The sequence below is a fragment of the Pseudorasbora parva genome, chromosome 7 (assembly GCF_024679245.1).
Source record: "Pseudorasbora parva isolate DD20220531a chromosome 7, ASM2467924v1, whole genome shotgun sequence".
Lineage (NCBI taxonomy): Eukaryota > Metazoa > Chordata > Actinopteri > Cypriniformes > Gobionidae > Pseudorasbora > Pseudorasbora parva.
The window spans coordinates 16,538,833-16,562,824 of NC_090178.1; the positions used below are offsets into that span (position 1 = coordinate 16,538,833).

At 38.7% G+C, this 23,992-nt stretch overlaps 1 protein-coding gene across 1 annotated transcript in view; it reads right to left on the reverse strand.

The window, feature by feature from the left end:
- Positions 1 to 23,992, reverse strand: part of si:dkey-22o22.2 (neural-cadherin) — a 147,831-nt gene that overhangs the window by 34,338 nt on the left and 89,501 nt on the right. The window contains exons 6-12 of the mRNA XM_067448317.1: positions 19,719 to 19,968; positions 18,238 to 18,380; positions 16,812 to 16,984; positions 10,746 to 10,914; positions 10,406 to 10,576; positions 9,466 to 9,638; positions 6,298 to 6,465 (exon numbers count right to left, since the gene is read on the reverse strand). Coding sequence (XP_067304418.1) covers positions 6,298 to 6,465; positions 9,466 to 9,638; positions 10,406 to 10,576; positions 10,746 to 10,914; positions 16,812 to 16,984; positions 18,238 to 18,380; positions 19,719 to 19,968 — 1,247 coding nt within the window. The remainder of the gene's footprint in view (positions 1 to 6,297; positions 6,466 to 9,465; positions 9,639 to 10,405; positions 10,577 to 10,745; positions 10,915 to 16,811; positions 16,985 to 18,237; positions 18,381 to 19,718; positions 19,969 to 23,992) is intronic.

Below are 23,992 nucleotides of genomic sequence, written 5' to 3' on the forward strand. Positions count from 1 at the left end.
GCTTCCTGCTTTTAAGTGTCGACTTTGCCATTCGGTACATGTCCCCCAACGGAAATGACCTATTCAGTGAACTTATTTGCAATCACTTTGACAGACCTTCACTATAACTTCCATGACCTATGCTACTCTCACAGTTCCAGTCCATCTCAATAATGATGCAGATCTCAGAATTTTGTTTTAAAAAGTTACTGATTTTGAGAACATTTCATGAAGATTTGAGTCTATTCTATCTTACCAATAAAACTGTAAAGCCAATATATATATATATATATATATATATATATATATATATATATATATATATATATATATATATATATATATATATATATATATATATATATATATATATATATAGTAATTCATTTGATACATATATGCATGAAAATGTCACAATGTAAAAATTTATAAACAGTGGCTTTAAAATAATAATGCAAAATTTAATTTCTATTATTTAAAAAAAATTCACTGTGAAATATTATTTCATATGAAATTATTTAGATTTTCCATACAAATGTGATCATTTAATAGCAAAATGAACATGATAAAATAGTGTGAATTGGCATTCATACATAAAGAACTTGTGGGGTCTGAAACCAGTGGTCCCTCACACACTTAGCACACCTCAAAACAGCATATTTTACAGCTAGTTGACATCAAAAAGCTCTCAGAAGTTGCCTAGACTGGTGCACCTGTCCAATGGGACATCTTGCATTCACTTCAAAGCTTTGAGTTCAACTAATTCCTCATGTAGTTGACATTCTTATCCAAAGTGACTTACAGTGCAGTTTCTACAGGGACAGTCCTGAGAGTAACCTGGAGTAACCCAAGGTTAAGTGTTTTGATCAAAAGTACAATGGTAATATTTCACAGATCAACCATTGTGGGATTTGAACCTACTGTCATTTATCAGAGCACCACCCCAATTTTTTAGTTAACCACTCATGGGGTTAAACTATTCAAACTACTGAAAGTTCCCCTATTGAACTAAATAGAAATTTGGTCAACTTTCAAATCCCAACCTGTCTAATCTTCCCTCCAAGAGTTTATTAGCGGACGTCTCTCAGGCTTGATGAGAACAGCATTCTCATTATCCATATACACGAACAAGGCCCTTTAAATTACATCCTCAAGGTTGCAATTACTGCTTTTGAAAATGTGTTAATTAGCATTCCTTGAGATAATACCACAATGAGCTGACTGATATTTAAATTTTTAATTAGTTAGACAGAGAGACAGATAGATAGATGAAGGAGAAAAGCGAGGGGGGAGGAAGCGAGAGCGAGAAATGAATAGGAGCACTCGACGCACAACAAGGCTACTCAGTGTTGCTAATGAATGCATTATACTGTTTAACAAGCATAATTTGTATTTAGAGTTCTGAGGATGAATTAGCATGAAGGCTCCCAATGCACAGAACAGATTTGAACAGCCAGTTGCTACAGTTATTTTACATCAGGGAGTTTATGCTGTATTCAGAGGGTTGTACAGAAAGAGAGCTTGACTGTAATTGTGGTAAAGCACTTTGTTTTTCAAGTCATATTACGGGTAACACCTCGTGTTAGAGATTGGATGCAGTGTGGGCGTTGAAGGGAGAGACAGAGACACACGAAAGAAAGGATAAAGAAAAAGAGGTTATTTGTCCAATTGTCAAGGTGCATTCCATTAACAAAGGCAGTAATTGTATCTGAATAATTGTGCAACCTGTGTTTTGAAACCCCTCGACTGCAATTATAATCATTCCATCCAATTAAAAGAAGTGTGGAGGGGTGATGAAGTAGTTTGAAAATAGAGTGACTGAATATGAAAGGATATTGAAACTCAATGAAGAGCAGTAAGGTAGGTGATAAAAAGCTATAAGGAACAACACACTTATCTGGTTTTCTGACTGAAGAGACACTGAAGGTGACCTCCAGGTACATTCTCCATTAGCTGAGCTATGAGAGTGGGCAGGGACACACAGATCTGATCTGACACACACTGCCCTAAGGACCATCACCTTCATATGTACAAGGTGGCGAGCTTAGTGCTAACACACACACACACACACACACACACACACACACACACACACACACACACACACACACACACACACACACACACACACACACACACACACACACACACACACACACACACACACACACACACACACGCAGAAACTCAAAAGCTGAGACTACAGATAAAAGAAATACAGCTTATAATTCATGACCTTCTGAATGTCCACACTATAGCAAAGGCTTATTAGGCTAGCCATGCAAAAATACATTTACATTTATTAATTTAGCAGTTACCTTTATCCAAAAACAATGCGGATGGAACTTCCATAGTATTTTATATTATATTTTATGTATAATTTTTTCCCCCTCCATTTCTTCTCTATGGAAGTCAATGGGGCCAATAAACTGTTTGGTTACCCATATTCTTCCAAATATCTTCTTTTGTGATCAGCAGAAGAAAAGAAAAAAATCATACAGGTTTGGAAAAACTTGAGGGTGACTAAATGATGACATAATTTTCATTTTAAGTTTAACTATTCTTTCTTAAAGAGGCAACAATGCAAAATAGTGTTAGCAGTATAAAGTTTCAAGCTAGATTAGTACATGCTAGAACATAGAGGGATTTAAGAAGTAGTGAAAGCATTTTTTTTTTCTTTATTCTTATAAAGAGTAAGCAAGATGTAGTTCACAGAAGAGACGAGTTTTCAGCTGTTTCTTGAATAAGGTCAGGGATTCGGCTGTCATTATAGAATTAAGATGATCCCTCCACCAGCAAGGAACAGTAAATGAGAAGGTTCTGGAAAGTGATTTTGTGCTTATCTGTAATGGAACCCTGAGGCACCATTTACTTGCCAATCACAGGCTTCTGGAGTAAAAAATGTATGGAGGTTTAGCTAATCATTCAGCATAGTTAAACTTGTTGAGCAAGAAAATCTTCCTAGTTGTTAATAGAATACTGTACTCTAGAATAAACTTGGGCCGTTTTTAAACGTTTACTCGGATCAAAATTCAGTTGCAATGCACGGTTACACTTTATTTAAAGGTGTCTGTGTTACAGTATGATTATATTTCTAAGATCTGAATAATATTAATTAACTTCATGTACTTACTATAGGGTTATGGTTAGGATTAGGTGTGGTTTAGGGTTATTTGCATGTAATTATGCAAGATTTTACATGTATAGTGGACACTGCTAAATAAAGTGTTACCCTATAAGCAAATGCAACAAAAACATTTCTGACAGTTAAACTACTTATATGAGAACACCAGAATACAACATTCAAAACGTATTCTATAGTTCCCAACCATGCTGTTTTTAAATCAGGGTAGCCCTTTACACAAACACTAAATACTTACACAAAAGGCCAAATAAATCTAACACAATGAGAAACTCTTGGACCTGAATTTGAAACGGGTTAAATCAAGGCCATATATTTAAAGATGGCAAAACCAAATATAATCTGAGAGCTGTGGTCTCATGTCCTGCATGTATCAAACAAAGAAAAACTATTTACAAAATCAGAAATAACAGCACAAAATAAGAGAAATAAAAGAAAATAAGTAGCTGGTGAGATCTGGTGCAAAGGGCTGTTCAAAAATGGATGATGAGATGGGTAATATCACTGCCAGCAGAATGAGTACTGCCTGAGGTGCCATGAAATTAGCAATAATTAGAAATCATCTCATTACACAGCAATGGCATCAGAAAGAAAAAGCTGATCAAAGATGCCTTGCGGTGGCTCTTATTTGGTGCCCGTCATAAAGTGCATTTTAATGCGGTCACATTGAATAGTTTGCCCTAGAAAGTGACAGTTTTACTTACAACAAGTCCATACTAGCTATAATGTGATCAAAATGTATTTAAATATGTCATCTAAATCCATCTATCTATCTATCTATCTATCTATCTATCTATCTATCTATCTATCTATCTATCTATCTATCTATCTATCTATCTATCTATCTATCTATCTATCTATCTATCTATCTATCCATCCATCCATCCATCCATCCATCCATCCATCCATCCATCCATCCATCCATCCATCCATCCATCCATCTATCTATCTATCTATCTATCTATCTATCTATCTATCTATCTATCTATCTATCTATCTATCTATCTATCTATCTATCTATCTATCTATCTATCTATCTATCTGTTGTCATATCTGTTATGAAAGTAATGCCATTAGTATGAGTGAGGACAGTTCTATAGGAGATGATTAGAGAGGTAAAGAAAGATCTGTATTAAAATATGTAACATGCAGCGTGTGGAACAGTACATTAGAGCGATATTAATTTTCTTTGACAGGGATGCTAACAGAAGCCCTCAGAGGAGAACGGGCTGTCAAGTGATGAATGCAGTTAAACGGAGCTTCATGCTGCTAGTGAAGTCCCAGCCAATTAGAAACTACTATGCAACATGCTGTTTAAGCTCATTTTTGTTCTTCATCATCATAAACATGTACAAACAAATGATCTAGGTCGTTTTTTTGTAGGTGTACAGTAGGTAAATCTGTGTTCAAAAACCTAGTCTGTTAATTATCTATCTATTGGTCCATCTGTTGGTCATTTCTGTTGACTTGGCTGGCCATCTTGGGTTTTCTTAATGAAGTTAAGAATACATTCTGGGATTGTCTTATCCAAGTTATCTTATAAGGCAACATACTTTTGCAGCTTACATTTCGGAAGTGTGCTGATGTGGAAGTGCTGTCTAAAATGCTCAGTAGGTTTTGGAACACAACTTCCATCTATGAGTGTGTCGTACTTCCCATTCAACTGTACAAACCCTGTAGCTCTTTACAAACACGTTAGCAAAAATGACTAGCAAAGCAGTTGGCGCACTAAAACCCATGCCTATGCAACCTCCCTTTACAAGCCAGCGGGGAAAGAAGGTATTTTAAGATCAAACATCCCACCTAAGCCTATTTTACATCCTGTGGCAACGTGAAAAGGAGAACATCCCCGTCACAGTTTGAGCCACTGAGGACTGCTAAGACAGATGCGGAGGTTCATACAGATTGCAAAATAGCTGGCAGCAGCCAGAGGAAGCCGCTGATGTCAGGGAAACACAGTGACTCCAGAAGAAGTCCTCCTGGCACCCTTCACTGATAAATCTGCTGTATGTGAGGAAAACGGACTCAGAGGATTGGCCTTTTTGCCCCTTTTGAATGAATTAGAATAGAATGTTCAGACAAGCAGTCTGCTTGAGTTTGCTGGACAGACGAGGTTGTTTGTGGATGCTGATCTCTCTGTGGGTACAAGCTCCCAGACGAAGGTAAAATGTGACAGTGAATGAAACGAGCTGAAATAGCAAACAAGATGAAGGCTGGATAAGATGTGACAAGCCTCAGCGGTAAGAAAGTCACAACACTCTACCTTTGCTTATCAACAGCACAAACAAAGGAAGAAGCATTGTGAGTGAAAACCGTTCTTCTATTCCAAAAAAAAAAAAAAAAATTGAAAACCTAGTGAAGTGTATTTGAAGACATTAGAGAAGTGGACGTGATGCAATGGCTGTAGGTTAATTATTGGTTAAAATCAGCATTGCACACATTTTTTGGTGGAGAAGGCAATCCCAGAATGTGTTATGACAAGCTCAGTGAAAATGAACCCAGGATGGCAGATTTTGATTACAATAATTAATACTCAGAAGTATTGATGCATATACGTATATATGTAGATGTATAAGTATGCTTGTTGTATCAATTCTCTGTAGTTGTGTGCTCTGTGCACTGTTTGCATGACACACATATGACTTGCTGCTACTTTATGTAGAGCATTCCAAGTGATCTACGTCAACAGGGCAAAAAAAAAAAAAAAAAAAACACAGAAAAAAACATTAATCATTATAATGATTAAAAAATATTAAGCAGAAGAAATGTTTCCAGCATTGATATTAATAAGAAATATTTCTTGAGCACCCAATCAGCATATTAGACTGATTTCTTAAGGATCATGCGATAATGTCAGCTTTACTTTCACAATAATAATCTATTATTATTATAGATAGATCTATTATAGATAGATAAAATATTTTAACATTTAAAATATATTCAAATAGAAAAGTTATTTTAAAATGTAATAATATTTCATAGTATTACTATTTTAACTGTATTTTTGATCAAATAAGATGCCTTGGTGACCATGGTGTACTTTGGGTTCGGGCCAAATTTCGAGGTCTGAGCCCTCCCCTCTGACAGTATGCCAGAAACGCATACTCTTAACTATATCGGATTATATGCAAGTGTGAACTCGAGAAACGATGTGGTGGAATATATGAATGCCTCACCACTATTTTGGTGTCACGTGGTGTGTTCTCCGGGATTGTGACCCAATATTCTGCCTGTTCCCACTGCGGGGGCTGGTTGTGCACGTTGGTGATGATGACAGTGAGGTCGACCGAGCTGCTCCGACTCCCTCCGTCTGTAGCAATGATCTGCTGGCTGATCCGTGATGTCTGTCAGGACAAGAGACAGGTGATATAATACAGCCTTGGGGCTTATCGGCATACACTGAAATAATACGGGTTGTCACTGATACCGGTAAAGACAGGTAAGGTTTTTTTTCAACAGGAATTCAGAGATGAGAGAAATCCCTGATACTTCCACCTGAAGAATTGGTCTCCATTATCCATTGGATGTTTCACATTCGGACTATCAAGAACTGCAGCTAAGACCCTAGATATTGTTTTTTTAAATTTGACTTTCAAGACAGAGGGCTAGTGTATTCTAAGATTGAGTCAGCAGTAAACTTTGCTTAACTGGCTCCAAAATGTTGCCTTTTTCAGGAAAGAAGGAAAGGAAGAGGCAGACAGGAAGCGACAGAAAGAGAATGAAAGGAGGCAGGAATAACAGCAGGGGGCAGTTTAAGTTGTCAATTTGAAGACAGGTGAGTTAAGTGTGGGTGACATTGTCTGCTGTTCTAAAACTGATCCACTTGGACATAAGTGACGCAAGGCGGTCAGACTGGATAATAAAAAAAACATGGACCAGACTTACATTATGCAGTCTTAATGACCTGCTCTGAAAAAATTACATCCACATTCATTTCTGTTACATCCACATTCAGTGATTTCAACATGTTAAAAGTAATGTCGTTCTGGATGTGAACTGTGCATTAATAAATTCGGTCCTCTGACGCTTTATCTGAAGACTGCCATGACTTGTGACTCTATAAACAGGATGCAAGATGTCACCGAAGTACAGCCTGTCTTTCTGTCCGCGCTTCTGTATGCGCATACAGCATTTTTAATGTCAAATCAACCTCTGACGACTCCAAACTTATATATCCAGCAAAGAAATGACACAGACAGCCATTCGTGGGCAGAAAAGTGAAGATGGTGGCATTTCTGACCAGACCAACGAACACAAACTTACACAAGAATGAATGTTTCTATGGAACTATGGAAACTTTTGGCTTATAAACTTGCAAAATAAGCTATCTTAAAACATACATTTTTACACTTACTAGTTTATTTAATCTAATAATATATTATATATTAGGGTTAAAATTGTTAGTCATGTGGTGTTAGTCAAAGGATTGCTTTAACATTCTCTTATTTTTCTTTGTTTAAATCATTATTAGCTTTAAATGTATTTTTTTTAGGATTGCTTTTTTATGATAATGACTGGGTCTCAGACATGAGTTAGAAAAACAAAAAGGTATGGTAATACGTCTTTCAATATAACAAAAAATAGAAAAAAGTTTGACACAATTTGTTAGTTTATTACAATCTAAAATGTGCCCAAATAAATTTTAAGAAACACCCAAATATATTCACCGACCAGGCATAACATTATAAGCATGCTGCAGGTAAAGTGAACACTGATTATCTCTTCATCACGGCACATGTTTGTTGGGTGGAAGCAAGTGATGGAAGCAGGAAAAATGGTCAAGTGTAAGGATTTAATCGTGATAGGGTCATGAGAGGCCAAGGTTCATTGATGCACTTAAGGAGCGAAGGCTGGCCAGTGTGGTCCGATCTAACAGATGAGCTACTGTAGCTCAAATTGCTCACAAAATTATAGCAGGTTCTGATAGAAAGGTGTCAGAATACACAGGGCATTGCAGTTTGTTGTGTATGGGGCTCCATACCAGTCAGGGTGCACATGCTGACCCCTGTCCACCAGCTCCAAAAGTGGATATGTGAGCATCAGAACTGGACAACGGAAAAAGGTGGCCTGGTCTGGTCTTTTTGTTTATATCACGTGGATGGCCGGGTGCATGCGCGTGGCTTACCTGGAGAACACATGGCACCAGGATGCACTATGGGAAGAAGGCAAGTTGACCAGACAGTGAGTATGTTTACATGCACCATTTAAAACCGATTATGCCTAATAAGCCGACAATGAACATGGTCATGTAAACGCGGCAACCCTTTTTCTTTTATCGGAGTAAGGTCATAAACAGCTTAAGCATAAACCAGTCGGGACAGGTAGTTTTTTGTCTCTTACTGCGATTCCGTGCTGCATATAAACATATTAACCTGCTTTCTGTCGGCTTATTGAAGTGCGCGTGTGTGGTATGTGACAAAAACGCAAACTTAGAGCAGATTTAAATGCAGACAGTGCTAGCTAGTGTTTGCATGAAATAAGGACATATTTTTAAAAACGCAGGCTCTTTTAAGACCCAGAAAATTTTAAAATTGTGTTCTCATGTCATGCAGCAGAAGTTGAAGAGGTTCAGTCAAAACGCTGCATCTGAAACTGCATGAGGGATGATATGAGCCGTAAATCTCCCGCTGACACGGTGCATGCTTTATTTAACATCACAACTGACATAACATTTGGAAAACTCAGAGTCAGCTACGGCCATTATTATTTTTGACGTAACTACAAGGAAATAACCCGGTTTATTAATAAAGTCATGTAAACACGGTTTACTTGTGTTGTCAGCTTACTGGTGTGCATGTTAATATGCTCAGTGTGATGCTTTGGGAAATGCTCTGCGGGGAAACCTTGGGTCCTGCCATCCATGTGGATGTTACTTTTACACATACCACCTACCTTAGCATTGCTACAGACCATGTACAACCTTTCATGGAAACGATTTTCCCTGACCAAAGCAAAAATGGTTCAGGAATGGTTTGAGGAGCACAACAACGAGTTAAAATTGTTGACTTGGCCTCCACATTCCCCTGATCTCAATCCAATCGAGCATCTGTGGGATGTGCTGAACGAACAAGTCCGATCCACAGAGGCGCCACCTCGCAACTTACTGGACTTAAAGGAGCTGCTGCTAACATCTTGGTGCCAGATACCACAGTACACCCTTATCTGTCTATTGGAGTCCATGCCTTGACGGGCCAGGTTTTGGCAACAAAAGGGGGACCAACACACAATTATTTAGCTTCTTTATTTATAACCAATTATTTGTAACAATAGAAGTCTATGGCATGTCCCCATTTTGAAAGCTAGGTAAAGGTGCGTGTATGTGAGTAGGTATGTGGAATGTGCACCTGTGAGATTGGCTGGTTGACGTAGATCCATCCTGTGCTGGGGTTGATGTGAAAGTAAGCTGGGCTCTGCTGCGACAGAGAGTAGGCAATGGCTGCATTGGTGCCCTGGTCGTCATCATGAGCCGCTGCCCTCAGAAAGCTAGTCCCAACTGGCGTGTCCTCTCGCAGGAAGTCTGGCATGAAGGGTTAACATAGGCATCAACGGAAACAAATAACAACGGTCTTCAAACAAGAAATGCATGCTGCCATTAAAATCCATGGGCAGTGAAAAGGAAAACAAAAAAAGAATGCGTGCCCCAGGGACATTTAAATCTTTCCCTTTAATTGTTAATGAGCTTTCTCAGTAACGCCTTTAACGTGATGAAAACAAATTCTGACATTAAACTTACTGAACTTATATTTGCAATTATAAACAAAATTCCTTTAGAAGAGCTAAGAAGATTTCTCACTTCCAGCAAGCTTTCCAGGACTGCATTCGATTGCATCTCAAATGATTAGTGATGTGTTTATAGTGTGTTCAGGGCATTAAAGCTCACCTTGCTCAGACTGTTATGCATTTTTAATATTGAGGTTTAATGTGTATTGACTACACTCAGGAATCCTGGACTTGAGAATTTGTTAAGCTTGCAAAATCCTACTTGCCTGTAAGTGCAATGTTAAAGGTCCATGTATAAATGTTTAAAGAGTCTACAGCTAAAACCTGAGTTGTGACTGTCATGACTTCCTTCTTCCTCTCCTATCATTCCTTTATATGTGCAAATGAGCAGAGAGACAGATTTTAAGTACTGCCAACAGATCCTATCACTACAGACCATTTGGAATATTTCATTACATAGTAGGATTATGTAACAAACTGCATACTCTAGTAGACTGTAGATAACATCAGCGTCAATTTGACCTAGTCTTCAATAAGGGTTATGAACATTTTAGTGGTTCTTACATTGGTAGCGGCTGTTCTCAAACTTGGGGTCATTGTCATTCTGGTCAGCAATGAGGACCGTGATCTGACAGATGCCGATAAGGGGTTCCTGTGCTTGGTCCGTAGCCGTGACTGACAGAGTATACTCTCGCTGCCTCTCTCGGTCAAAACTTACCGCTGTACTGATCACACCTGCACAACACATGCAATGCACATAGACAGCTCATTGGTGAATTGTTATTTTATAGCTTTGACAACAGGTTTAATGCTAATAAACAGCATGAAATTGTAAACCAACCAACATGACAGCTCTTTGGTTTAATTGGGTGAAATCGATGATCTGGTAAGATCTGGTATGTACCTGTGTCAGGGTTTATAGTGAAGCCTGGTGAGGCTCCGTCCCTCTGCATTATCCCATACTTGACCTCCCCATTGACCCCTGTGTCAGCATCATGGGCATGCACGCGCAGGACCGAAGTGCCCGGGGGCTGATTCTCCAGGACCAGTGCATTCACGCTGTAGTTGTAGCACTTTGAAGAAAACAAAGCCAGTTTCAGACATGGATACTAAGACAAGAATATTTTGTTTCTGATGTGCAGAATAGGTTTTTAGCAAATGCCTTGGCAAAAGATAATATCAAGGTCTCAAACAAAAACTAAATAGTAGGGTGAAATCAGGGTGATTGTGACACTTTTTGCCATAGAGATGACTTGGAAAAAGTGTCCCAATCAACCTGAATTCAACCCACTAGTCTGATGCTGTACATCCACCTCATAACAACAGAGAAGTTGTGGCCTAATGATTAGAGAGTAGGACCTGTAACCCAAAGGTCATGGGTTCAATTCTAAATACCAGCATGAAACAACACAGAATTGCTCTCCAGTAGGCGAAGTGAACGGTTGCCTACTGGTCCAGGAGTGTGTCCATGATTTGCAGCTTGTGTTCACTACTCCTAATGTGTGTGCACTATGGGAGAGCAAGACATGACAACAAATAAAATAAAAGTTATATTTAGTTATATAAAGTGTTTATAAATTCCTCTTGTGAAGTCCTGTCACTCCATAATAGGAGTACACACTTATAATGAGGCCTCAACCTCCCTCTTCCTCCTCCTGCTTGCTTTCTCATCATGCTCTCATTACAGAACGGGCATCTGGCAGGGCGTCCTGGTGAGCGGTGCCCACGAGGGAGCGGCATGTCAACTTAAGGCGATTAATCAAGTGACTAGATCGATACCGGGGCTAAAAGCTGGAATTAGCTTCCCTCCCAGCCTCTGAAGAGAATTCTCACTGCGCTTTGCGCTTCACACCTCTCATTGTCTTTCGACACACACACACACTCACCCTTCTGAGAGGGCTTAGGGAGGATTTCTCAGTTTAGCCAGGGAAAAGACTCAAACAGATAGTCTATTGCCGTAATCTGCTGTGCTATTAGAAGCGCCGGCAATCAGCGACTACAAAGCAGGGTGAAGGTTTGAATCCGGTTTAACATCGAAAAGCGTGTGGGGTCAAGATGAAGGAGTGTTATTGGGTAAACCTCACAAAGCTTGTCAAGTACATGATTGGGTCATATTTCACAAGAAAATGAATAAATGATATGTTGCATAATGAAAATTAGCGACCATTAATATTTTTTGTATTGTTAATATTTTTCATGACATTTCCTTCCCTGAATTGTAATTATTGTAATGAGAAATAAATCTCCTTACCGTATTGCAAAAAGCATCACAGTAATATTTGTTGTACTGCATTTAACTAATGCTGATTTTAAAAAAAACACTAGATTTGCATTTCCCTACGGAAATACCAGTGCTTGCAAGGAATTTTTAAGCAAGTTTTTTTTAAGATTTTGACTTTGGATTTGTTAATGTAAATCATAGTACTCAGTTTGCAAACAGATCTAAATATGACATATTGATGTATAACATTACATTATATATTATAAGTCAATGAGAATTTCACCTTTGTCTTAAAAAATGGCAACATGATCATGAGAATTTAGGGGAAAGGTGCATAAAAATAATTACAAAAAAGTACACAATTGACTTCATTTATTTTATTTTAGGGTTTTGTACAATGCATTATTAGTTACGCAGAGCATAAAACCTAGCCTGACAAGCCAGACCCACATCAAGATGTTTGGTCTGGAAACTCACCATTGACAGGGTTCAATCCAAGGTGGGATAAACGGTTGTCTTTAAAAACTCCCTCTGCACGCAATTGAATAGCGCTACACCAACCAGAGCAACGAAGGTGAAGCAGAGCTAGTTGAAAGATTAAACTTTCGGCGTATCCGGACGGCAAAACTCAGAACACATCTTCCCTTCTTAAAGCTACACTGTGTGATATTTTCCCCCATCTAGCGGTGAAAAGGTATATGACCATCCAGTGAATATTTGGTTCTGTTCCTCTCAATTCCGATTTCGTTTTAACTCGTATGGTGGCCGATTTAGTCCAAGATTAACATGGCAATCCCCCTCTTCACATTCGACACGGTGCCATGGAGTGTTAAAACGTGAAAGGCAAAGCTTGAATTTACGGGTATGTCCCTCTTTGGCTACTGTACTTTAAAAATGGAGAGACAAAATGGCGACCGGCATTCGAACCCCTCACCCGTATGTATTTTCAATGGCATATTATAAACTTACGAGAATGCTTTATTACTTGAAAGAAGTAAATATACATTAATGTGCACATATATTTTTGAAAGAACTAAGTGTTTTTAGCTAAGAATAAACAAAAAAAATTACACAGTGTAGCTTTAAGAATGACTTCAGTGCCGTTCTTTGTTCTTTTCTCAGAGAAAAGCTTAACTCTTAAGTCTTCCAGAGTCGCGGTTAAAGCTGATTTGAAAGACAGCCGTTGGCCAATTTCTGTGTTTACTAGAAGCATGCGAGCGCAACTTGGCCATCATTATGTTAAGCCACGCCCACCGACTCTATACATGATGTGATTGGCCCGACCAGAGTTTGGCGTTTACAGCTTAGAAGGGTATTGAGAGTTGCTAGACGACACTCGCGGCAGATTAGATTTGCTGCCACTAGGGTGCGTCTAGATTTCTAGGCTACATAAAACCATCATAATTCAAGAAATCAAACACTTGTGACAAAATAAAGTCTTTTTTATGCCAACATTACCATTAATAAATACATGAATAAATCAATGTTTGATTTTAAGCACGTTTCTGTACAAAAAACTAGTTTGTATTGTGTTGGGCCACTGCTTGATGTCAAATCAGAGTCATGAAAACAGTTGAGAACCAGTGCAAGACAATGAAAAGACTCAGGTCAGCAGGGCAGGCAGAGAGAGAGAGCAAGAGAGACAGTGAGAAGAAGGAACAGGGCCAGATGTTGCCCCTGGGGCTCACTTAGCGCTTCCATTTCATATGTATCCCCTGTGCCGGTAAGTAATTCCCCCTTGAAATATTCATGGACAGCAGCAGAGGAGGTGGCGGCGGCGGCAGCAGAAGTAGGGCCTGTGGGGCTCACGGAGAGTGTACAGGGACACAGTTCTGCCTCCTACGCACTCACACAGCCCTCCTGCACCACCGGCCTGTGTGGAGAAGCTCTCCCACCGGAGACCTCCAAGAGCCTTTAGATCTCCTACTGCCAGCTGTCTGCTCTTCCCACAGCTCTGCTTTCACCTGTCTCTTTCTCGTAGTGTTTCCTTTTCTACATGAGGTAAAGTTTAAATCACAATATTGCCAAAATCCCATTATACTCGCATTATGAGGGTGCATTTAACGCACTCAGTGTCTCCTCAAAAAAAACTTGATGAGAAAATAATAGATACGGTAGTACAAAAAATGAGAGGTCACATGAGAGGAGACAATGCCTCCATCGCATTATATTGGATATGATCGGATATGATTGGGTATGATTTTTTTGTGCGATAAATCCTGCCTTTTGTTGTTGTGCGTGTTCTCAACGGGCTGACTGAATCAGCTTGGGGGACGTAAGCAATCAGCTTGGGGGAATTAAAGGTACATCTTTGTGTCTGTGACCAGTGTGTAACAAGCTTGATGATAAGTTGACTACTAAAAAGAAAAGTTGAATATTAGTTTACAAACAATATGCAATATTTAAATAGATTAGTTAAATTAGTTTAAACTGCCATTAGTTGCATAAAAATGTGTATAAACACTAACTTGATTAAATGTATACTTGGTTTAAATAAATAGAAAATTACACAGTTATAGCAAAAAATACTAAATAGAATTTTATTGTCTCTTTTTATGTAATGTTTATTTAACGAGGAACATTCAGTGTAAAGGAAATAAATGTACATTTAATATTCAGTATATAAAAATAGCCTCCTCATTTTAAAACACCGCCACACACTATGACAGGTATCTCGGTCGCAGTTTAAGTAAAGTATATATTGCAAAACATTTTAGGATTTATGCCTTTTTCTAGATGCACTAGAACCATTCTTAATAAATAGGGTTTAACATGGAGTTCACCCATGGCAACTATAACAGATTCAACTTTTGCGCATTTGTGAGGTCAGGCACTGATGTGGAAGAGAAGGCCTGGCTATAAATCTCTGCTCTCTATCGGGTTGAGGTCTCAGTACGAGCCAGTCAAGTTCCTCCACACCAAACTCACTCATCCATGTCTTTATGGACCTTCCTTTATGCAATGGTGCACAGTCATGCTGGAACAGGAAGGGGCCATCCCCAAACTGTTCCACAAAGTTGGGAGTATGAAATTGTCCAAAATGTTTTGGTATACCAAAGCATTTTAGGGCACCTATTATGCAAAATTCACTTTTACATGGTGTTTGAACATAAATGTGTGTTGTCAGTGTGTGTACCCAAACACCCTATAATGGTAAAATTCCACCCACTCCTTTATTTTAATCCCAATAAATAACAAGCAGTGTCTCAGAACAAGCTGTTTGCATTTTCTGGGAAATGTGACGTCATATTTTACAGGCCCACAGACATAACCAACTTTTTACGTGAACTTTGTGTGTGTCTTTGTCTATATTAATTGCCTAATTACTGATGCACCTACATCCAAGCTCTCTGTGCCATGCATCGGGGATGGGGGGTGGGGGGGGGGGGGTGCCCAAGTTGAGAGTGATACGACTTTAAAAAAACATGCAGATAGTTATCTTTTATGATGATGAATAACTGCAATTTCATTTGAGCATGTCCGCGATAAAGATGATCATCAAAACCAAACAGATGTATCATGTTTCAGTTTTCATTTGCATGTTCATAAGCTGTGAATGGTGGAGTGGGGAGTGCTCTGGAGTTGGTAGCAGCAGCTCATTTGCATTTAAAGGAGTCACATAAAACCACTGATATTCCTCAAACCCAAACACTGGCATTTTCAAAATAGTATAATTATCTGCTTTGATCTGAAACTTGACAGACACACTCTGGGGACACCTGAGACTTACGAGAAGGCATAATAGGTGCCCTTTAAGCGTTTCTTTAACGGGAACTAAGGGGCCAAGCCCAATATCTGAAAAACAATCTCACACCATGATCCACCCTCCACCAAACTTTACACTTGCCACAATGCAGTCAGGCAAGTACCATTCTCCTGGCAACCACCAAAACTAGACTCGTTAATCGAATTTCTAGACAGAAAAGTGTGATTCGTTACTCCAGAGAACATGTCTCCTCTCCTCTGCAAGGCTTGGTTGCAGCTGCTTGGCCATGGAAACCCATTTCATGAAGCTCTCTACGCACTGTTATTCAGGTAATCTGAAGGCCACACTAAGTTTGGAGGTCTGTAGCTATTGACTTTGCATAAAGTTGCCTATTTCTGCGCGTTGTGCACCTCAGCATGAGCTAACCCCGCTCAGTGATTTTACATGGTCTACCACTAAGTTACCACTTACTTCCCCACTAAGTAAGAGTTGTTGTTCTTAATTGCTTCCACTTTGTTATAATACCACTTACAGTTGAACGTGGAATATTTAGTAGTGAGGAAATTTTATGAATGGACCTGTCACGGAACCACACTTGAATTCACTGAGCACCTGAGATCGACCCCTTCTTTCTCAAATGTTAGTTGATTTTCATAGTGTCTTTAGTGAACTGGATGATAAAATGAGTCTGTGCATGTCATCAGTAGGCGCATTTCATTGTTTATCCTTTATCTTACAGTATATCTTCCGCTATATCATTTCTATATATCAACTCCTATCCATCATTCTTTACTTCTTGTCCCCTAAGACTTTATCTCTATCTCTAAACACTGCCATAAGTGAGGTGTTCACAGTGTCACTGGTATTAAAAGCCTGAGGCACTTGATGCTAGGCAGATTTAATGAGAGAATATATTTGAGTCAGGCTCATCTGCTGTACACACTTTTGCTTATGTTTCTACCTCCTGCCCACCAATTCTGTCTCGTAAATATCTTGTTCGAAATAGATATTGACAAAGATTTATGATTTTTTTTTAACCTCACCTCATCAAATACTGGCTTGTTGTTGTTGATGTCATTGATGCCAACAATGACTTGAGCGGAGCTGCTTAGGGGGAGTGGCCCGCCTGCTGTGTTGTCATCGGTCGCCGTGACGTTAAGAACATACTGAGGCCCGCGCAGTTTAGGAGGAGGACTACGGCGTAGTTTGATGATGCCTGTAAATAATTAAATAAAACACTTTAGCTCATCTCACATCTCACTCGTCTATGTAATGACAAATTAACATTTTTACTTTAAAGTACATTTTAAATCATGTTTTAATAAATCTTTGCTTTTGTCAAGTATACCTATTATTAATATTAAATGTAAAGTATATTTTAAATGTCCTAAATAGCAACTCATTAAAAATGAGTCATTTGTATCGAAATATCAATAGAAATTACATATGACAAATGACAAATATATTTTAGTTATAATAAAGGCTTTTCAGTACATTCAGCAGAACACTATAACTATATTTCATAAGACAAAAGTAGTTATGAAATTACTTATGTAATTACAAGATTCCTACTTAATTAGGTCAAAAAGCACTTTAAAATTCATCTAATTGCATTTAATATAAATGTAAACATGAATACATTTTAATTTTAAACAATTAACTAATGAATTACAATTAATAAATAAATAAATATCCAAAAACTTTCCATTCCATTCACATTGAACTATATTTGTTAACATGTATTCTTCAATAATAAGTTCTCTTTAAAAAAATATGTGCACAAGGGTGTACAACCAAATAAGTAATCAGTAGGCCTGTTTATGAATACAGCCGCTTTTTACACAAGGAAAAAAATGACAGACAACTGCATTTGTGCATCATGCTTTATAATATTGCAAAATGGCCCCCAAATGGTTGAAAACTGAAAAACAGGGGGTTGTGTGCAAAAAAAGTGCTGCTGCATCTTTGAAATGACAACACCATGCAGCTTTCTGAGTGCTGAAGCCATGGGCCATCTCGCTGTGCTAGCCTGTAATGGGTTGGGTGGTGGAACAGCCGTGCCGAGAGGCTGATAAGACAGGCGAGAGCTTTAGCATACTGCTGTTTTTCAGCTCTCAGGCATAAAATGTGCTGGTAAACAAACGAAAAGCAAACACTGCAGACAAATGTAACCTTGAGACTGAAAACTCACAGGCAGGCAGGCAGGCTTGAAACCAGACAAACATTACATTCACACACAAGTGCACACACACAAAAAAAACAAGAGCTCTAGACCAAAAACAACACAAGGGGTGTTTGTTTTTCCCACAAATACCACAAACGTGAGCTGAATGATGGTATAAAAGAAATTATTGAGCAGATAGGAAGAGAAAAATAGTTTTTTGATGGTGTCTTTGCTAAATACAGCATCGCCAAGGCCACAGCAATTCTTAATTTTTTTGAGTTTGCATCCCACTTAAATCTACTCACCCTTCTGGTTGTCTAGCTCAAAATTGCTGTCTTCGTTACCCCCGGTGATGGCATACGTTACACCATCCCCGTCTGGGTCTTTGGCATGCACAATGGCTACTAACGTCTCAGGGCCGGCGTCTTCTGAAAGGAAGGTTTTATATCTGCAGAAAGAGGGAGACAGAGAGAGACAGAAAGACAGATCAGGCTCAGAACATCACAGACCCACCATCTGCTTCCCCAACACAGCCTCTGAAGTGTATCCCAGGACGCACACAAACAACCACGCGGTCCCTGCACTGAGAAGAACCAGAGCAAATCCTGACATAAACACGCACACACACACAAACTGCAGCTCTAATGATGATACACCACCACCAGCTCCTTTATGTGTCTCCCAAACTCCTACCAAGGGAGACGATGTTCTCAAATAGTGTTTTGTGTGTGTGTGTGTGTGTGTGTGTGTGTGTGTGTGTGTGTGTGTGTGTGTGTGTGTGTGTGTGTGTAGACAGCTCGCTTGCTACACTGTGATTGTTGTCTTTCTGCTGAATCGGACCAAATGTCTGCCTCTCCTTCTGGCTACATTCAATAAATGCCAGCGCTATATAGCCTGACGCCCAGCTTTCATGGGACCCTCTGCTAGCTTCTGTTCTGATGAAATCCCATTGTGAAACTCATATCTGTATATTCTATTATTCTCAGGCACTTCAAGATGGTTGGAAGAGATACTGGGGAAAAAACGATGGAGATAAACAAATAGAAAAAAAAAAAAAATAGAACAGAGAGAAGTAGTGAAATATGTCAATAAAAAAAGTCAAATCAAATTGATATTTAATGTCCTTTTATTCATTTTATATATATTATTTGATATATTATTTATTTATTTAATTATTTGCAAAGTCAATGTAAAAAAGTGGGATATTGTAGTCATCCGGTCACAGCAAAAAAACTAAACAAAAAAAGAAAGAAGAAGAAGAATAAAATGGATCTCCCTAAGGCATTTTTTTCATTCATGTACATTATCCGATGTATTTAACAGCAAATAAATACATGTATTTATTTATCTATAAATATTTATATTTATAATAATGATATATGATATTATTATTATTATATAAAACAAACGAATGAATGAATGAATGAATACATACAGGTAAACAAAAAGAGGCAGAAAGGATACTGTAGCGATTTGAAAATCAATGATCATATTGCTTAGTATATTGCTTAGTAGCTATTATATGTAAATATAATTTCATTTTTAAAATGAAAATCGGCAAAAACAATGTATATGTAACAAAATATGTGTTAAGTATAAATAAAACTTTAAATTAAAGTTTGAGTTTAAATTAATTTACTATTAAAAAGAAAGAGGCTGTTGTGTTATTTGAGAGATCAACAGTCAATTATATAGGATATACAGAATACAGTATTCCAGAAAGCTTTGTAATAATGAGGTAGCAAACAAAAAGAAAAGGAAAACAGAAAGAGGAAAATAAGCATACATATTTTGTGAAAAGACAGGGGCTTCATCGTTGACATTGGCCATGCGGATTCGGATGGAGGCTGTTCCTGTTCGAGGGGGCGTTCCCTTGTCCACGGCCACCACCGTGCACTCATACATGTGGTTGGGTCTCTCATAGTCCAGCCTCTGACTGGGGCTCACCACTCCCTGAGATGAGATGCCAAAGTCCACGCTCTGTATGAAGTAGGAGAGTTCGGCATTCAGGCCTGTATCACAGTCCCGTGCCAGAACTAGAGAGAAAGAGGGATGAAAGAGCCATGTTAAACATCAGGTCACGTTGACTAAAGGCAACAGCTAGCAATAACACAGTAGTAAATTGTGGTGAAGGCAACCTTGGCAGGGATCTGCTCTGGGTCAGGAACTGAAAACAAATGTCAGTTCTTAATCATCTCTATGCATTTCTCAGACAGTTGTGTTCTCATTAGGCCTGGATTTTTCCGGTATGGGGCTATTCACCATCAATTACAAGCTTTAATGTCACTATGACCAATGCTTGTGTGGTTTTGAGGATGGCTGAACAAAATCAGCCAGTTAGAAAAAACTTGATTTTTAATTAAAATCAAAAAGAAGAACATCCGAAATTGGTAACACTTTACTATAGGGCAGAGTCCTGCACGGGTCCATTTTTGGAGACCTGTGCAACTGGGCTATGAGAGGCATCAACAAAAGTTGCAATGTCGCAGCTGTGGAGACGTGATGGGTCAAATGGCATATCGTTGTTGCGTGTATGTGTAATGGTAATTTTGGAAAGAAATTGTAATACAGTATGTTTCGAGGGGGGAAGAAGGAGGCGGGAACCGGCGAACATTTAAAAGACTTAGACCAAACCAAACGAAAGTAACGTGGGCAGCCCCTCATGGACAACTGCCACGCACACACATAATAAAACGTAAACACAACTCACTCTTAGAAGAAAAGGTTCTATCAGCGCTACGTATTTGGAACCCTTAAAAGGTTATGTTCACCAATGCAATCATTTATAATAATAATAACTATGATTATTACAGAGTAATAATTATTACAGCAAAAATCATCATATTAGAATGATTTTTAATTTGAATGATATTAGAATATTAGAATGATTTCTGAAGGATCATGTGATGTTGAAGACTGGAGTAATGATGCTAAAAATTCTGCCTTTTTCATCAAAAGAATAATAAATAAATAAATAAATAAATAATAATAATAATAATAATAATAATAATAATAATAATAATAATAATAAAATAAAAAATATATAGAGTGGTGAGTATCTTTTAAAAGTGGTCCAAGGAAGAAACAGTGGTGAACCAGCGACAGGGTCAGAAAGGAACAATGGTGAACCGGAGACAAGGTCATGGGCGGCCAAGGCTCATTGATTCACGTGGGGAGCGAAGGCTGACCCTTTTGGTCCAATCAAACAGACGAGCTACTATAGCTCAAATTGCTCAAGAAGAAAGGTTTCAGAATACACAGTGCATCACAGTTTCACAGGGCTGCATAGCCGCAGACCAGTCAGGGTGCCTTTGCTGACTCCTGACCACCGCAGAAAGCTCCAACAGTGGGTACGTGAGCATCAGAACTAGACAACGGAGCAATCGAAGAAGGTGACCTGGTGTGGTGAACAATGTTTTCTTTACATCACTTGACCGGGTGCGTGGCTTTCCTGGGGAACACATGGCACCAGGATGCACTTTTTGAAGAAGCTAAGCTGGCAGAGGCAGTGTGATGCTTTGGACAATGTTCTGCTGGGGAACCTTGGGTCCTGCCATCCATGTGGATGTTACTTTGACACGTACCACCTACCTTAGCATTGCTACAGACCATGCACACCATTTCATGGAAACAGTATTCCCTGGTGGCTGTGGCCTCTTTCAGCAGTATAATGCACTCTGCCACAAAGCAAAAATTGTTCAGGAATGGTTTGAGGAGCACAACCATGTGTTTGAGGTGTTGACATGGCCTCTATATTCCCCAGATCTCAATCCAATCGAGCATTAGTGGGATGTGCTGAACAAATAAGTCTGATCCATGGAAGCCCCACCTCACAACTTACAGGACTTAAAGGATCTGCTGCACTGTAAAAGATTATTTAGAAAAAAAGTTACCTGGTTACCTTAAAATGTTGAGTTTATTGAAATTAAAATGTAAATTAATACAATGAAAATTTTTTGAGATTCGACAACCTTCATTAAAATATTATTAAAAGATTTACTTACTTTTTTAAGTTAAACCAACAAAAACCAACACATTTTTTTAAAGTGTTGTAACAGTCTTTTTTTCTTTGAGGGTTTTGTGGTTATTTACCTTGTTAGGACACAGTAAAACACTGAAGACCATCTTGTTTGGAGTTGTTGAACTTCTTGTGCTAAGTGCTTTTTAAATTACGTACGGTGTCATTTTAATAGAGCCAATATTAATTAAAACAATGTAGCAGAGGCCAATTCTATATTTGATCAATTTAAGTGCCCATCTGTCAGTGGCACGGTGAAAAGCTGCTGTTGACTGAAGCGGATCAAAAGTAAAAGTGGAGGAAGGCTTTGCTGTCATTAGGCCCACAGCCAAAGTCAGACGTCCTGTATCATTATATTGCAGGCAAGCTGTCATCACACCCAGCCAGCTAGCACACTCATTTACTAGAGCCACATGACGGACTTCTAATCTCCAAGGCAAATAGCTAGCACCTACAGATATATCAAGGTACAGCAGAAAAAATCTGAGGACTTGTTGCGGCGGTAGGAAGCAGGTGGGTAAGGGTGGGTGTCAGCATCTCATTCGCGTAAAAACAAGAGTCTGAGCAGCCGAGAACGCATATGAAGTAAAAGTCATACAGACAGGATTCAAACAGAAGGTTCATTAAAAATACAAGCCCTAATACACTGTCTCTTAGGGCTACCTATTACCATATTTAATGCATGCGAACGAGAGACCAGGGCTAAATTAAACATACCAGTTAGGCGACTTGGGAGAGAGAAAGAAAGAGAGAGGATGGCTGGAAGGAAGGTGGGCTAAGGTTGGGCGAGTTTTAAGTGCGTTGCTTCGCCGTGCGCTAAATCCTCTCCGAGAAGTTTTCTGTGCGATAATTGGAGCGGGTTCTGCACTTCTCTTCCTGCTAGGCCCTATTAAAAGCCGGCATCCAATTTACAGTCTAATCCCATTTTAAGGTAAACAACAATAATAATCTTCTCTTCCTTCTGCCAGGCTTTGCACAGTTGACGATTGCTCTGTGTTTTCCTTTTTTTCCCACTCACAACAGAACACATTTGATAAGCAAATAACAGCCCCAGCTGGTGTTTGTGTGAACCTGCTGCTTTTACATGTTGAGAGCGAGAGAAAGAGAGCGAGGGAGACGAAACAAGAAGAGAAAGAAGACAGAGACAGAAAAAGAAAGTTGTTTTGTGTTACCACACTAAAACAGAAGAGCCAACTGGAATCAGAGGCAGGAATCATTCTGTTTGCATACGGCAGAAAGCGAATAGTGCATGTTTTCACTCTGTGCAGCGATATGTCAACATAATTGAATTGCATAAATGCAGTTGGCATTCTAAATTTGTGCATCTGCCTGACAAAGCATGCAGCCAGATCTGACTTTTGTTCTTTGTTGTTTTGATTTTCTTTCTTTTCTGCTTCTTTTTATCAGAGTTGCAGGCTTGTGCACAACAAGGTCTAAATTAAGGGTTGTTAATCACAGAAAATTCTGCGGAGAAGGTGAGGGGCTCTTTGAAATGGATGAGAAGAATCTCCCAGCCACTGAGCACAAAGCTAAGATAAAACATTAGACTGAATACTGTTAATACAACTGGATCAGAGATGAAAACGACACATGTCCAACATGTACAAATCATACTTATTGTGCTGTGTGTAAATCTAGCTTGTTTACATTTTTATCTCACATATGTTTAATGGTGTATACTGTTTTTGTAAGTAAGTGGTTTATAACACATTGCTATATGGTTGCAAAGGTGCCCATGTCAAACAAACCCACCCACACGTCCATCCTAGAGACACTCAATATGTTGCCCATATTGTTGGTTATATATATATATATATATATATATATATATATATATATATATATATATATATATATATATATTAGGGATGTCACAATACTCATTATAATTTTGAACCGTTCAGAACGGCATTCACGGGTTCAATACGCAATGGTGAATTGCGTTTTTTTCGGTTTTGCATTTAATTAATTATTTCCATTTCTCTCCGTTTGAAATATTCCTCTCTGTTTATTTCGGCTCTTTTTGAGTGTGCCTGTGAGTC